Source organism: Hemiscyllium ocellatum, chromosome 19 (assembly GCF_020745735.1).
Source record: "Hemiscyllium ocellatum isolate sHemOce1 chromosome 19, sHemOce1.pat.X.cur, whole genome shotgun sequence".
Lineage (NCBI taxonomy): Eukaryota > Metazoa > Chordata > Chondrichthyes > Orectolobiformes > Hemiscylliidae > Hemiscyllium > Hemiscyllium ocellatum.
This window is the reverse complement of record NC_083419.1, coordinates 11,582,281-11,598,689: the sequence shown is the minus strand read 5'-3', so window position 1 is coordinate 11,598,689 and position 16,409 is coordinate 11,582,281. Positions and strand designations below refer to the sequence as shown.

Below are 16,409 nucleotides of genomic sequence, written 5' to 3'. Positions count from 1 at the left end.
AGACAGATTAATTAATTGATTTTGTTAACTCTTTTTACGAAATGTTTCTGTTTTGCAAATTGCTTCCTGTAAAAGCCTAGGTAACTATGTATAAAAGAATAATATGAAAATCTGCAGCACTTTGGATATGATAAAATACCATACTATGACAATAGAACAATGTAAAATCAACTGATGTTCCCTTTAAGCTGTGCAACTGCTATGGGATTGCGCACATGCTGATCAGCAAGCCAACATGTTGACCTTTGGGTATGGAAGCCACTGCTGCACAAAACATAAGAGCGCGTATTGGTGTCAACATTGGCTCAACTACTCTTGCTTCTGAGTCATTTTTGGATAAGTTGTCGAACTAAAGTCCTGACAGTATTCCTTGCTGGATATTAGAGATCTCACTGCATTATTTTTAAAAAATGCACTGGAGTTCTCCCTGGTATCCTGACCAATATTTATCCTTCAAAAATCACAAAAATATGTTACCCCGTTGAAGATCACATTGCTGCTCATGGGAGCTTGCTCTGCACAAAGTGGCTGTTGGAATTGTTAAATTTCAACACTGACTATCCTTCAAAAGTACTAAATTGGATGTTAAGTATTTTGGGATGCTTGTGATCATTAAAGATGCTATACCAATGTAACTCTTCAAAGTTAAAATACTAATTTTATTGTCAGTAGTTTGTTTTTGGTGTACAAGTAAAATCACTAGACCTCACTAATGCTCTACTATTAATCATACTTAGCATCTCGTTAATTTTAGAGTGGGAAGGGACACTTATTGCAAATTACTTCTTTGCTTTTTATGAATATATGACTATCACCCAACAGTGCTTGCTGATTTGAATGGGAAGGGTGGTGTTGATTTCGATTTCAATTTTATTATCATGTGTACTCAAGTACAGGAGTACAGTGAAAAATGCACAATGTCACCATTTCTGGCACCATCTTGGGTAAAAAATACCAAGGTATAAAATCCTGTGTACAAAAATAGAAGCAATAAAGAAATAAATTAAAAGTTAAACATTACAATCCATTCTTAAGCCAACAGCCTGCAGACACTCCACGCTGGGCTTTCCCCACGAGGGGTCACTCTCCGCCCATGCAGGGGGATGCTTTCACCTGAGCTGGGCTAAGTTCCATCGGGGCTCACCAGGCTTTGCTGCCGACCACTGCTTCACCACTGACTGACATCTGGGCTCACCAGGCTTCACTGTTGCTTCAATGTTGACCACTGAAGTTGGTGTTGTTTTGAAATGCTCTGATATCAGATGGGAATTTGCAGTAGTTCATTTGAACTGAGTTCCAGTCACTGAAATAGTATTTAATAGTCAGTTCATAAAAAATGTTTCAGCTGGGTAAAGAGAGAAAAAAATGATGAAAGTGGACCAAGAGTAAAGAAAGAATGTTGCTGTTCCGCTGAGACCATAATGCTTTGAATAGAGCATTGAAGTATTCCACTGAAAAATATTCATTCATAGAATGTGGACTTTCCGGCAACATTTATTGCTCATCCTCATAGTCTTTGGAAAGATGGCATAGGACCACTTTCTCAAATCAGTGTAGTCTGCCTAGTAGAGGTACACCCAAAGTATCAGCAAATTTCATGACTTTGACCCCATGACTGGGAAGGAGCAGCAATGATATATTTCAAGTCAGGGAGTTAGGGAATTTGGAGGTATTGGTGTCCCTTTATACCTGCTGTGTGTTGCCCTTGTTCTTCTGGGTGATGCATTTTGGGTTTGAGAGATGTATCAAAAAGCATTGACAATTTATTGTAGTGTACGTGTTGTAGCTTCCTAATCCAGCAATTGTGATCGGGCCTGCTGGATCATGGCAGGAACTCTATTTGCTCCACTTTAAACTACCTTTACATCAATGAAATGCAGAAAATCTTCAGATAACTGGGGGCAGTGTGGGTTCTTTTGAAAACTGGTGGTATTGCAGGAGTTAGGCCACAGAGGTTGCCAAACCATAGTGTGCTGAATTAGAGAGGTACAGCCTGAATTAACACTACCAGCAATGACAGATTGAAGATTTAATGCAGAAAAGTGTGAGGTAGTTCAGTTTGGAAGAAATAACACGAATGCAGAGTACTGGGCTAATGGTAAAACTTTTGGCAGTGTAGATGAACAGAGAGACCTCGGTGACCAGGTGCATAAATCCCTGAAAGTTGTCAGCAAGGTTGATAGGGTTGTTAAGAAGGCATATGGTGTGTTGGCGTTTATTGGTCGGGGAATTGAGTTTCAGAGCCACAAGGTCATGCTTCAGCTGTACAAGACACTATTAAGGCCACAGCTAGAGTAATGCGTATAGTTCTGGTCATTGCATTATAGGAAGGAAGTGGAAGTTTTCAAAAGGGTTCAGAGGAGATTTAGTAGGATGTTGCCTGGTATGGAAGGAAGGCCTTATGAGGAAAGGAGAAAGTGAGGACTGCAGATGCTGGAGACCAGAGCTTAAAAATGTGTTGCTGGAAAAGCACAGCAGGTCAGGCAGCAACAAAGGAACTGGAGAATCGACGTTTCGGGCATAAGCCCTTCTTCAGGAATGAGCAGGGTGTGCCAAACAGGCTAAGATAAAAGGTAGGGAGGAGGGACTTGGGGGAGGGGCACTGGGAATACGATAGATGAAAGGAGGTTAAGGTGAGGGTGATAGGCCGGAGAAGGGGTGGGGGCGGAGAGGTTGGGAAGAAGATTGCAGGTCAAGAAGGCAGTGCTGAGTCTGAGAGTCGGGACTGAGAAAAGGTGGGAGGAGGGGAAATGAGAAAGCTGGAGAACTCTGCATTCATCCCTTGTGGTTGGAGGGTTCCTAGGCAGAAGATGAGGCGCTCTTCCTCCAGCCGTCGTGTTGCTATGGTCTGGTGATGGAGGAGTCTAAGGACCTGCATGTCCTTGGTGGAGTGGGAGGGGGAGTTGAAGTATTGAGCCACGGGGTGGTTGGGTTGGTCGGTCCGGGTGTCCCAGAGGTGTTCTCTGAAACGTTCCGCAAGTAGGCGGCCTGTCTCCCCAATATAGAGGAGGCCACATCGGGTGCAGTGGATGCAGTAAATGATGTGTGTGGAGATGCAGGTGAATTTGTGGCAGATGTGGAAGGATCCCTTGGGGCCTTGGAGGGAAGTAAGCGGGGGAGGTGTGGGCACAAGCTTTGCATTTCTTGCGGTTGCAGGTGAAGGTACTGGGAGTGGAGGTTGGGTTGGTGGGGGGTGTGGACCTGACGAGGGAGTCACGGAGGGAGTGGGCTTTTCAGAACGCTGATAGGGGAGGGGAGGGAAATATATCCCTGGTGGTGGGGTCCGTTTGGAGGTGGCGGAAATGACGACGCATGATACGATGTATATGGAGGTTGGTGTGGTGGTAGGTGAGGACCAGTGGGGTTCTGTCCTGGTGGTGATTGGAGGGACGGGGCTCAGGGGCGGAGGAGCGGGAAGTGGAGGAGATGCGGTGGAGAGCATCATCGACCACGCCTGGGGGGGAATTGCGGTCTTTGAAGAAGGAGGCCATCTGGGTTGTTCGGTATTGAAACTGGTCCTCCTGGGAGCAGATGCGGCGGAGACGAAGGAATTGGGAATATGGGATGGCGTTTTTACAGGGGGCAGGGTGGGAGGAGGTGTAGTCTCGGTAGCTGTGGGAGTCGGTCGGTTTATAGTAAATGTCCGTGTTGATTCGGTCGTCCGAGATAGAAATGGAGAGGCCTAGGAAGGGGAGGGAGGCGTCTGAGTTGGTCCAGGTAAATTTGAGGTCAGGGTGGAAGGTGTTGGTAAAGTGGATGAACTGTTCAACCTCCTCATGGGAGCACGAGGCAGCACCGATACAGTCATCGATGTAGCGGAGGAAAAGGTGGGGGGTGGTGCCAGTGTAGCTGCGGAAGATGGACTGTTCCACATATTCTACGAAGAGGCAAGCATAGCTGGGGCCCACGCGGGTGCCCATGGCTACTCCTTTGGTTTGGAGGAAGTGGAAGGATTGGAAAGAGAAGTTGTTCAGAGTGAGTACCAGTTCAGTCAGTTGAAGGAGGATGTCAGTGGAAGGGTACTGGTTGGTACGGCGGGAAAGGAAGAAGCGGAGAGCTTTGAGTCCTTCATGGTGGGGGATGGAGGTGTACAAGGACTGGATGTCCATGGTGAAGATAAGGCGTTGGGGACCAGGGAAGCGAAAATCATGGAGGAGGTGGAGGCAGTGGGTGGTGTTCCGAACGTAGGTGGAGAGTTCTTGGACTAAGGGGGACAGGACCGTGTCGAGGTATGCAGAGGTGAGTTCGATGGGGCAGGAGCAGGCTGAGACAATGGGTCGGCTAAGGCAGTCAGGTTTGTGGACTTTGGGCAGGAGGTAGAAACGGGCGGTGCGGGGTTGTGGGACTATGAGGTTGGAGGTGGTGGATGAAAAATCCCCTGAGGTGATGAGGTTATGGATCGTCTGGGAGATGATGGTTTGGTGGTGGGAGGTGGGGTCATGGTCAAGGGGGCACTAGGAGGAGGTGTCTGCGAGCTGGCGTTTAGCCTCAGCGGTGTAAAGGTCGGTGTGCCAAACTACTACCTCCCTTGTCTGCTGGTTTGATAGTGAGGTTGGGGTTGGAGTAGAGGGAGTGGAGGGCTGCACATTCAGAGGGTGAGAGGTTGGAGTGGGTGAGAGGGGTGGAGAGGTTGAGGCGGTTAATGTCGCGGTGGCAGTTGGCAATGAAGAGATCGAGGGCAGGTAAGAGGCCAGCATGGGGTGTCTAGGTGGATGGGGTATGTTGGAGGTGGAAGGCAAGAATCCTGGTTGAAGAAGTAGGCGTGGAGGCGAAAGCGGCGGAAGAATTGTTCGGTGTCTCGCTGCGTGTTGAACTCGTTAATCCGAGAGCGTAGGGGAATGAAGGTGAGGCCTCTGCTGAGGACTGATCTTTCATCCTCAGAGAGGGGTAGTTCTGGAGGGATTGTGAAAACAATTTCATCCTCTTTGATATTTTTAACTAATTTGTTCTAATTTTAATGAAGGAAAGGCTGAAGCTAGGTGGCAGCATTTTCACTGAACTGATTGTTTCTAACTGCTCAAAATGACAGAAAATAGCTGTCTGACAGAATCTCAATTCAATGTTGGACTTCCTCCTTCACTGTCAGATGAGAAACGTTTTTGCAATGCTTTGATTTTTATGCACTTTATGTAGGCTACCGTAGTGTGGTAATTATAGTTTTAATATAGCAACTTGACAATTTTAACAATCTCATACTTGTTTACAAACCCTTTCATTGGCTCACATGTCCCCACTTTTAATTCTGTCAAACAATACAACTTTATGATATCTGTTACATTTCTGATTTTCTTCACTCTTCTATCAATGGCCTTGCTTTCAGCTGCTAAGGCCCAAACTTCGGGTATTTCTTCCCTAAACCTCTCCACTTCTCTTATCACTTCTTCCTCACTTTAAGGTATCCTGAAAGCTCATTTTGGTTTCACCATGTCTTTGGCAAATTGTTCTAATGCCTCCTTTTGCGAGCCAGGTATTAAGTTTTATTTCTTGAAGTTGTAGGATGTTTTATTATGGTGAAGGAATTATACAAATGCAAATTGTTATTGATGTCATAATCCTACTTGTTCTTCAAAAGGGGGCCATCAAGGCAAATTGTTAATCTAAATGGATAAATCTATAATATATGGGCTAATGCCAAATGATATGCAGTTCGATCGTGCCACTATTAGAAAATAATTGCAACAAAATTTTTTTTTAAAATGAATAGTAATTGGATCTAGACAAAGACTTAGGTAATGTGTTAGATAAAGACCTCAACAACTGAAGCTCAGTAGACACTCACTAGCATCTGGTGTTATTGTTGGGAGAACTCGCTATGCAACAGCATGAGTCATATTCAGAAAGCCATATCCATCAGTTCTGTTATTACCATCTCTGTCTACCAATCCTCTGGCCCATTCCAGAAGCAGAGACTGACCAGAAAATGAAGAGCTATAGTCTCCATTATTAATTCTGGAATTCATGAATCACCTAAGGTACAGTATATGTTATTGTTACTTTGTTGTTAGCGGCCCCGTATTCTGGAATTATCTATGAAACGTCAGTTTGGAAGCATCATCATCATGAAGACTGTAATTCAGGGAGAAATCCAATCAGAACCTTCAAGCAATTCAATGCGGACAGTAATTGCTATTTTGATGCCTGCCTCTGTATTTCAAGAATCAATCGTTTAAAGAAGCTGGAAAAGTTTAAATTGTTATTCGTAATATTAGAGTAATTAGATTGGCGTTGAGATGGCATTTTATAACTTCTTGACTTTTATGCTATTGTGTCATCTTTGGATTAACCTTTAGATTAAGTTATTGACTTCTGAACACCACCCAGTACCAATTATATTGCATATCATGACCCTAACTCACTGTTAAATATCATAATATATTTTGGATGGGTTAGATTTTTAGGACCTGAATAATAAAAAGGAATACAGTTAAAGTCTATACATATAATATATGTATAATTTTGTTGAGGAAACCCTTGATATATCAAAATATTTAGGGTAAATTCAGAAGCTCTGCATTTTATAAGGCACGGTTGTCCTGATTTATTAGCAAAATGCCTTTTTGAGATTGAAATTGATTTTTGATTATTATTCACACTATTCTTTTACACGTGCATGTATAGTGAATCAGGATGAACAATAACATTTAAAACAGTTTATTAAATCCCTTAACTCATCTCTTGGAGAAAGATGGTAAGTGTGTACACCTACCTTAATAGGTTTTTTTGAGAGTTATTGGCTGAGTGAATATCCATCTCCTGTGTAAGTGCTAATTTTAATATTTAATTTAATTGTATTTCATTTTGTGACTAACTATATGTTCTTCAGGCTGGGTAAAACAGTGATTAGACACATGCAGATTTTGACCTCTTTCTGTAGCATTAATCAAATGACTAATCTCTACTGTGTGTATTTGCTATGCAATGGAATATATATGCTCAATGGGAGTCATCCCATTCTTCATAAATGCTTTTAGTTTCAACCAAATTTCTTATTGGTAAATTGGCAAGATTGGGTGTCAACCTTTCTGATTTTGCACTCTATTCAAGTCAAAACATAGAAAATAGGAGCAGGGGTAGGCCATTCAGCCTTTTGGGCCTGCTACACCATTCAATATGATTATGGCTGATCGTTCAACATCATACCTTTTTCCTACTTTCTCCCAAAATTCCTCTTTTTTTTAATTCATTCACCAGTTGAGTACAACATTTATTGCCCACCCCTAACTGCCCATTGGACAATTAAGAGTCAACCACAATGTTGTAGATCTGAAGTCACATGGATGGCAGTATCCTTCCCTAAAAGGTATTAGTGAACCAGATGGGTTTTTCCGACAATCAACAATGGATTCATGATCATCGTTAGACTCTTAATACTAGATTTTTAAAATTAAATTCAAATTGTATCCTCTGCTGTGGTGGGATTCGAATCCAGATCCCCAGAGCATTACCTGGGTCTTTGGATTAATAGTCTAGTGATATTGCCTCCCCTATGATTTCTTCAGCACTAAGAACCATGTCCTTCATGAAAACATTCAATGTTTTGGCTTCAACCACAGGCTCACTAACCTCTGGGTAAAGAAATTCCATCTCAGCTCATTCCTACCCTATAACCTTGGACTGTGACGCCTGGTTCTGGACTCCATGGTCATCAGGAACATCATTCCTGAGTTCATGCAGTCTGATCTTGTTAGAATTTTAAAGGTTTTTATGAGGACACGCCCTTATAAACTCCAGTGAATATAGTCTGAACCGATCAAGTCTGTCTTCACATATCAGCCTGCCAACCCAGGAATCAGTCTGGTAAACCTTTGTTGCACTCACTTCCTAATATCCCAGGTACAGTCGCAGCAAGGTCCTGTACAAATGCAGCAAGATACCCCTGCTCCTTCTCACTATGAAGGCCAACAATCTGTTTGCCTTCTTCACCACCTGCTGTGGCTACATGCTTACTTTCAGCAACATATACAAGGACAGCCAGGTTTCATTGTACCTCATTTTTCCCAACCTATTTCCATTCAGATATTAACCTGCCTTTTTTTGGGAACCAAAGTGGACAACTTCACATTTATCCACATTACACTTCTGAGTCATGCATTTGTCCACCTACTCAATCTGTCCAAATTGCAATGAAGGATCTCTGCTTCCTCTTCACAACTCATCCTACCATCTAGCTTTGTGTCATCTGCAAACTAGGAGATATTACATTTATTTCATTCATCTAAATCCTGAATATACATTGTAAATAGCTGAGGTCCAAGCATTGGTCTCTGCAATAGTCACTGGCTGCCACTCGGAAAATGACCCATTTATTCCTATTATTTGTTTCCTTTCTGCCAATCAGTTCTCTATCCATGTAAAAACACTGCCCCAAATTTCACATAATTTGACATGCTAATTTCTTACATGGAACCTTATCAAAAGCTTTCTGAAAGTCCAAGTAATCCACATCCACTGGCTCCCCCCTTATCAATTCTACCAGTTAGATCCTTGAAAAATTTCATTAGGTTTATCAAGCATGATTTCTCTTTCATAAATCCAAGACAACTCTGTCTGATCCTGTCACTGTTTTGCAACAGAGAGGATTATTGGGAAGCCTGTATAACCAGTACTCCTCTTGCTCCTGGGCTTTCTGCCTAGCAAATTTGGTTATAATGACCCACTTTATCCTTGACTTGTGACATGCAGGAGCTTTTTGCCCTGGACCATAGGAGCTGCAAATATTTCAAGATCAGAGTAGGTACAGCCTAGTGGTGAAAATTGCAATGTAAATGCATGTTTCCTCTCCCATGGTTTCTTATGGTTTTTCCCACAGGCCTGTTTGCAGCCACATTTGTTAGGAAATGAATTCACTCACTTAGAATTTTCCAGAAGAGTACAACGCAAAGAACTTGGGAAGAAAATGCTCTTTCGCGATTTTAACATGACTGGCTGGTAAGAATTTGACCATAAAGAGATTTGGATGCCTTTTGTGAAGCCTTGCTATCTTGAACCTTTGATTATATAATTGTTATGTATTTAGTATAATTCAAAAGCATTCAAATGTAGGATTATTTTTTAATAAATGTCTCTGGGTCAGAAACATAGCAGACAGCAAATCAGTTTATGTATGAGAGCAGTTATAATGCGTAAATCAAATTAAGAATTCACATTATAGTAAAACGTCAAGTGAGAGGAAGCCATTGAACAGAACAGCCAAAGTATCCAGAGTTCATATATGGTTGTTTTATATAGTTACCCTCTGGCCTTACCATCTGCCCCCCACCCCACCCTGCCCACCTCCACTGTGAGCAACATCACAGGATAAATATTTATCTTCCAGTGGAGCTGTCATAGAGCTTTTTATAATTTAAATATGTATATACTGTAGTATTCAATGTCCATCATCTACAATTTGCAGTCTATTCATTTCAAAGGGAACACAATTGTGGGAAGCATGTATTTACTTGAATTCTTGATATATGTGCTCTCAGGAGATCATGCTTTGTACTAGCAACACAAATTTGTAAAATTACTCTTTCCCCTTTTTCTGCTGTAAATGTTATGAGACAGTGATAGCCATTACTTGCGCCCAATGATTAAATATCCTTATTCCTTTCCTTAGCCATGATTCTATTTATCCTTTAAGAATACTATCAGACTCTCTTTACATAAAGAGCTACAAGAGCTGTCCACATTGATGAGGTGTTTTAATGCAAATTATGATGTGACCCGTGTACAACCATCTACACTGCCAGCAGATTTAAATCTATCTTTCCATTTTAAAATGTCCACTCACTCATACTTATTCTGTGAATCCCACTCAGCCTATTACACCCACAGATACATCTACCGAGAAGAAGAGTTACAACAAATGGGACTTCACTGGGAAATATAACCTGAATTGTGAATCAGATTGTTACATTCTGACTTTCTAATGGATTTAATTTTCTTCCCACTTCTAAGCAAATTGCACCTTATTATGGGTGTTTTTGAACCAATTCATGTGTTATACCGCAAAATCCCTAATCATGCAATTTGACATCATTCTCAGTTCGAAAATTATTTTCTACAAGTTGTGCCGCAATTCAAACAAGAAGGTACAAATTTTCTTTATTACTTTGATGGGTAAATGTGTTGTTTTATGCCACAAAGATGTGCAGACCAGAAAAATGTTGATATTGATCAATCCAAGTTAGCTAACAGGGTCAGAGTACTACTATTCACGCTAGTGTCCGTCAGCTAAGTAAAGAGTTGACTGCTGTTCAGTGATGTTGCTGGAATGGTATATGCCAGATGGGGACATGAGTTAGTGTGTAGGTTCCTTTCAACTGTGATGGGCACAGCTTCAAGCAGCCTGTCAACAGTTATTACCTGGACTCTGTGAGGAAGATTGGCATAAGATATTGGAGCTGAAAATGTGTTGCTGGAAAAGCGCAGCAGGTCAGGCAGCATCCAAGGAGCAGGAGAATCGACATTTCCAGCATGAGCCCTTCTTCAGCCTTTCCTGAAGAAGGACTCATGCCCGAAACGTCGATTCTCCTGCTCCTTGGATGCTGCCTGACCTGCTGCGCTTTTCCAGCAGCACATTTTCAGCTCTGTTCTCCAGTATCTGCAGTCCTCACTTTCTCCTATAAGATATTAGAGGTCAATTGGTTTATATGAAGCCACATCTTGGTAAGAAAACTGTGCACAGTTCAGATCATCCAGTAAGCAGAAAAGTCCATACTTCCACTCTAGTTTAGCACTTTGCACATCCTGGCTTATTTCCTCACACTTTCCACATCCTGGCACTGGTCGGCATGGATGAGTTGGACCAAAGGGTCTGTTTCCGTGCTGTATGTCTCTCTATCTATCTATGACACTTAATTTCCAATACCAGAACATATAATTTTAATTTTATTGAGAGTGAGCTACATCAGTGATATATGATTACAGGTGTTGCATTACAATGCAGGAAGAGGTATAATTATCTCATACTCCAAATATCAAAAGGCCCGCTGCACATGGTTTGTATTATTGCAGCATATCACACAAAGAGCTTTCACATCTGCGATCAGTACTGCTCCATGTTTACAAAGCCATTTTTATGTAGAGACTTTTTTAAAAAGCCTTTCTATTTGCTTGTGGAACTGTGGAAAAATTATGAGGCACATGTGAGGTCTACAAATGAAAGTTCAACGCATGTAACGAGAGTCTTTACATGTTGGAAGAGGTAGGAAATGATTACTAAAGCTGGAACTGAACGTGGATCGTTAGCAGTAATGATAGATTATACTCTGCTGAATGCAAATGCTGAGTGTCTCGATGTATTGTACCGACTGTGAGGAACAGCAGGGGATCTGACCCAAGCTGTGTAGCATGTCTGACAGTGATAAATGACTGGGCTGCTGCTGAAGTGACTGTTGTGTGAATGTGTAAGGAGTGAGTTGGGGGGAATAAACAGTGATCGTTCCAATAATAAAACATTCCCTAATCTTCTTTTACTCTTGCATTGAACTAAATTTTTATTCCGGTTCTGCAGCAGCAAAACAAAACAGATCTCTTTATGGACATTTTATGGACACTCCAATTGATTGCTTTGTAGTCTGTTACCAATGAGATCTAATTCCCTTTTCGTAGGGGGAACAGAAAGTCTTTATCAGAGTGTGTTCCTATCATCTGTGACAGGTGTTCCCGGGCCTTTGTGGGCACTGAAAGAAGAGCCTTACTTTAAGTTTACTATCTCACCCCATGCCCTTAAATCACAAACAAAAACCTAACCTGCAGTTTCCAGCTTTCACTTGAAGAAATAATTGCTCTGTCTCTCATACAATTAAGACAGGACTCATGACAAAATTAGATTGACTCATACTGAACCTTGCACAGAACCACTCCCACCTAATACACCCAGGGGAGATGACATGGCTATAAATCAGGCCCTGTCATCTTATGCTGATGTGAAAAGATTGTTGTGGGGGTGGGGATTGTGGCGGTGGCCAGTCAATTTACTCTGCTGATGGAAACTCTTGTCTTGATTGCAGGGCATACAAAGTTATAGAAGAAGATGACCTAAAATTTCCCTTAGTATATGGGGAAGGAAAGAAGGTAGGTTATTATGTTGCAGAAAATTAATTGTGTTTCCTTTGACCAAAAGGGTGCTCATTCAAATTGTTTCTTGCACTTTAACAGTAAAATATATGCATCCTCATCCCCTCCACTTCAACCATCCTGAAAACACACTGCTACTTTCTCATAAAATTACATGCCAATCTATGGAAGGCAATTATTTACAAAAGTTGAACATCCGTGATGTACATAAGCATTGTCACAAACTAGAGCTTGCTTTCAATTAAAGGATGTATTCAATGAATTAATTCTGCCAAAACAAAAAAAACTAAAGAATTGCAGATACTGGAAATCAATAACAAAATCAGAAGTTAGTGGAAAAATCTCAGAAGGTCTGGCAGCATATGTGGAGAGAAAGCAGAGTTCATGTTTTGGATTCAGTGACCCTTCTTCAGAATTTAAGAGAACATCATTAATTACATTATGTGATTAATCCTGCCACATTTTTCAAATCAATATTTTGTTTAACATTGAGCAAACAAGAACATTCATGTCTGATTGGCTGATCTCCATTTTTCTCCTGTGTTTTTATAATTTCCCACTTTTGATAAATTTTACTTCCTCCTTTTCTGCTCCAGGGTAATTTTATTAACTCCTATTTTTGCCCTTCTTTCCCTCTTTTTTTTTTTGGAGAAGTAAGTAAGATGGGAAAGCTGTTTACTGGAGCAGAAGGACCACTAGCCAGAAGACTGAGGCAATGGCCTAGTGGTATTGTCACTTGATAATTAAGCCAGAAACTCAGCTAATGTCCTGGAGAACAACGCAGGGGACCTGCATTCAAATCCCTCCACAGCAGATGATGAAATTTGAATTCAGCAAAGAATTGAGAATTAAGGGTCTAACGATGGCCACGGAACCATTGCTGAATACTGGGAAAAACCTATCTCATTCAGTAACTTCCTTTAGGGAAGGAAATCGGTCATTATCTGGTCTGATGCACATGTGACTCCAGACCCATAGGAAAATGGTTGACTCTTAACTGTACTCTGGGTAATTAGGGATGGACAATAAATGCTGGCAACCAAATATGCCCACGTCCTGTGAAAAAGGGCAGATTTAAGGTGATTGACAAAGAAACCCTGAGGCAACACAAGGGAATTTTTTGTGCAGTAAGTTGTTGTGACATAAAATGCATCATCTGAAAAGGCAGTATCGATACATTTATTTAATAGTTACTTTCAAAAGAGGTATGGATAAATAACCAAAGGGGAAAAGAAAGTACATGTCCATTTAAAAAAGAAAAACAATTGGGGAGTGAGACTAATGACTAACTTGATCAAAGAAGCAACACAGGCATAATGAGCTGAACTGGGGAAAATGCTGTGATTCTCCTACCCACCACCATAATCAAAAACTAGTCCAGGGTTCATTTCTTCTAATTATTAAAAGTGCTCTGACTCAATTGCACCTTCTGATTTTTTTTTGTTTTTCTTGCTGATGACACGAGGGGTTATCTGCTAGATCTGTAAGTGGCAGGTCTGGAAGTAGTGGGAGTTGGTGGTGTAGTGGTAATGTCGCTGGACTAATAATCTAGTTCTGGGACATGGATTTGATCATAGCAGATGGTGAAATTTAAAGTCTATAAATTCACACAATATTGACCACTGTTGATTGCCATAAAAACTCATATGGTTCACTAATGCCCTTTAGGGCAGGAAAGTTGCTATCCTTACCTTGCCTGACCTACATGTGACTGCAGATCCAAAGCAATGTGGATGACTTAAAATCTGGGAGGCTTCAAAAGAGCAATAAATGGAAGTCTAGCCAGTAATACCCACATCATATTGAATTAACTTTTGTAAGAAAGGAAGCTTACTTAGGTGGGAAAGGGGTCATCTGAACCATCCAATCTTCCTGCCTTCAGTATAGAAGAGTTTTGGGTAGAAAGGCCCGAATTCAAGCTTCCTACCCAGCAGTCAATTGAAGTCCATATGGAATCAATTGAAGACAGTATGTGAGCCAATTCCTGCCTGTGCTCTGGTCTAGACAGAGATGTTATTGGTCCACCAAACTAGTAAACCAGTGTGGGCAATATGTCAATTTGAGAAGAGAGTGGCTCATTTTGATCTATACTGTTTTACACATGACCCAAGGAACTGTTTGTAGGTGTGGACCCTTCTCCACATGTCACCATCCCCACTGACCATCTCCTCAATAATACTAGCAAGCACTAGAGAGCTGCACCTTCTTACTGGCCAGCCGCTCTTGATGGGAAGAGACTTCCTCAATTGGGGTCCAATTACCAGTAGAAAACAGACCAGTGACTAATTAAGTGCCTAATTACCTGAAGACAAGCAGAAGGCTGTTCTTCCAGCTTCCTGCTTGTCTACTATGGATTTCAGCATCTGCAAGATTTTTGTCTCCAAATACCTGAAGATCCAGTGCGTTTTTGCATCCAAACACACTAGGTTCTCTCTGCTAATCTTTCCCACTTTTTGATTTAATCCAATATTGGGAAGGAACCATACCAGGACTGCTTTTCCTGTCCAGATCAGTTTCTTTGTATTATCCTCCTTGTGATGTATCAAAAAGCACATTCAAAACAACTGGAATAAATGCTGCCAGTGATTAGTAAGTTGATACCAGCTATTTAACTTCACTTCTGAAAATCAGTGCTTTAACCAGCATTGAATGCATTTGCAATTAATCTATTTTTTTCAGAATAAGTTATTTCTTGGCTTTCAAAGGACTTGCCTATATTTTATATTGTAATTTCCAACTGACTTGTTCTATGTACATAACAAGCTATTGTATCATATAATAAACTTGAAGGTGAGAACAATATGTTTTGGAAATGCATATACTGCACTAATACTTATGAGCATATAGACACTGTGAATGTACAAGCATTCTCAGGAGGATATTTCTACAAAGTAAGCATCCCAGTGTTGAGTATTATTGTACGGGATTTGTAGATCTGAGAATAAGAAAAGTCAGTTATGAAAATTTTCAATTGATGTAGAAATGAGAGAGAGCCTCCATGCCTGAACCTCCAATCCATGTTCCTGTTGAGTGAAGAGTCGAGAGTTTTCCATCCTTAACAGTGCAACTATATGTTGTACAGATGTTCATAGTTGAAAATTCTCTCTGAGAAATTGCCAATTTCTTGTTACTCATGAAGTAAGTTTATAAAATTCATTTTTTAAAGGAGACTGATTACGATGCATTTCCTCAGCATTCTTTGCCTTTCTAAAGGCTGTTGATTATGGAAGTGATTTCTTGTCAAGCTTTTATTAGTTCCAATGATGTTGTTGAGCAGGAGGCCTTGAAGAATGGCTTGGATTGAACTCAACATTTTTAAAAGGCCATTCATGGGGTGTAGTCATTGCTAGCAAGAACAGCATTCATTGCTTGAATTACTATGGGAAGTGTTAATTATGTGTTTCTCGAACCACTTGCAATAGATGTGGTGAAAGTAACATCACATTGTCAGGTAGAAAGCTTCAGGGTTTTGACCCAGTGATAATGAAAAAACTGTATCATATTTCTAACTCAAGATTATGTGCAACTTGCAGGTAGTGGTTCTCCATGTGCCTGATGAATCTGGATTTCCTCAATCACTCTATCTTCCCCATTTCTCTCCTTTATACTTGTGCAATAAATGAATAGAATTTGAATAAATTCTGACATGAGGTGCAACGTTCACCATTTGAAAACCTAAGCTCCAAATTCTATACTCCTGGTCTATCAGTGACATCTCTTTCACTTTTACAGGAGTGTAATGTGTTAAATGTGTTACTGGTATATTAATATATCAATACTGCGAATATTTTTAGTCTTTGTTGAAAAAGAAGCAATGTCATTCTTTGTTAATATGGATGATGCATGCACTAAAGTACAAGATGTAATTTGTTTAATAGGCACGTGTGATGGCGACCATAGGTGTCACCCGAGGACTTGGAGATCATGATCTGAAGGTTCACGATTCTAATATCCATATAAAGCCCTTTCTGTCATGCACTCCTGAGGTAAAGTATTAATTTTTTAGCTGACGAAAGCTTGTGTATGTAGTTCCCATCTGGCTTTTTGTTCTAATCAATCCCTGGTAACTACTGTTACTATAAGGCTGTTGTCATTTATATAACTATCTACTGACAGAAGTCCTGGACGAGCTCAGTTTTCCTGCCATTCAATGTTGCCACAAAAAAAACCAACCTGTTTGTCACAATAAAACAAGATAGAATGATCTCTTTAAAAATGAAGATGATTTGAAACACATCGAGTGGAATGGTGGAGGAGGGATTTGCCAATCATACACAAGTTTGATGTGAAGTTGGTAGTAAGAAAACTTAGTAAGGAACAGCTGGCAATCTGAACAATTTCTATCC

At 40.9% G+C, this 16,409-nt stretch overlaps 1 protein-coding gene across 1 annotated transcript in view; it reads left to right on the top strand.

The window, feature by feature from the left end:
- ppm1h (protein phosphatase, Mg2+/Mn2+ dependent, 1H) overlaps positions 1-16,409 on the top strand; it is a 153,533-nt gene that overhangs the window by 124,334 nt on the left and 12,790 nt on the right. The window contains exons 6-8 of the mRNA XM_060839225.1: positions 8,810-8,928; positions 11,997-12,060; positions 15,942-16,049. Coding sequence (XP_060695208.1) covers positions 8,810-8,928; positions 11,997-12,060; positions 15,942-16,049 — 291 coding nt within the window. The remainder of the gene's footprint in view (positions 1-8,809; positions 8,929-11,996; positions 12,061-15,941; positions 16,050-16,409) is intronic.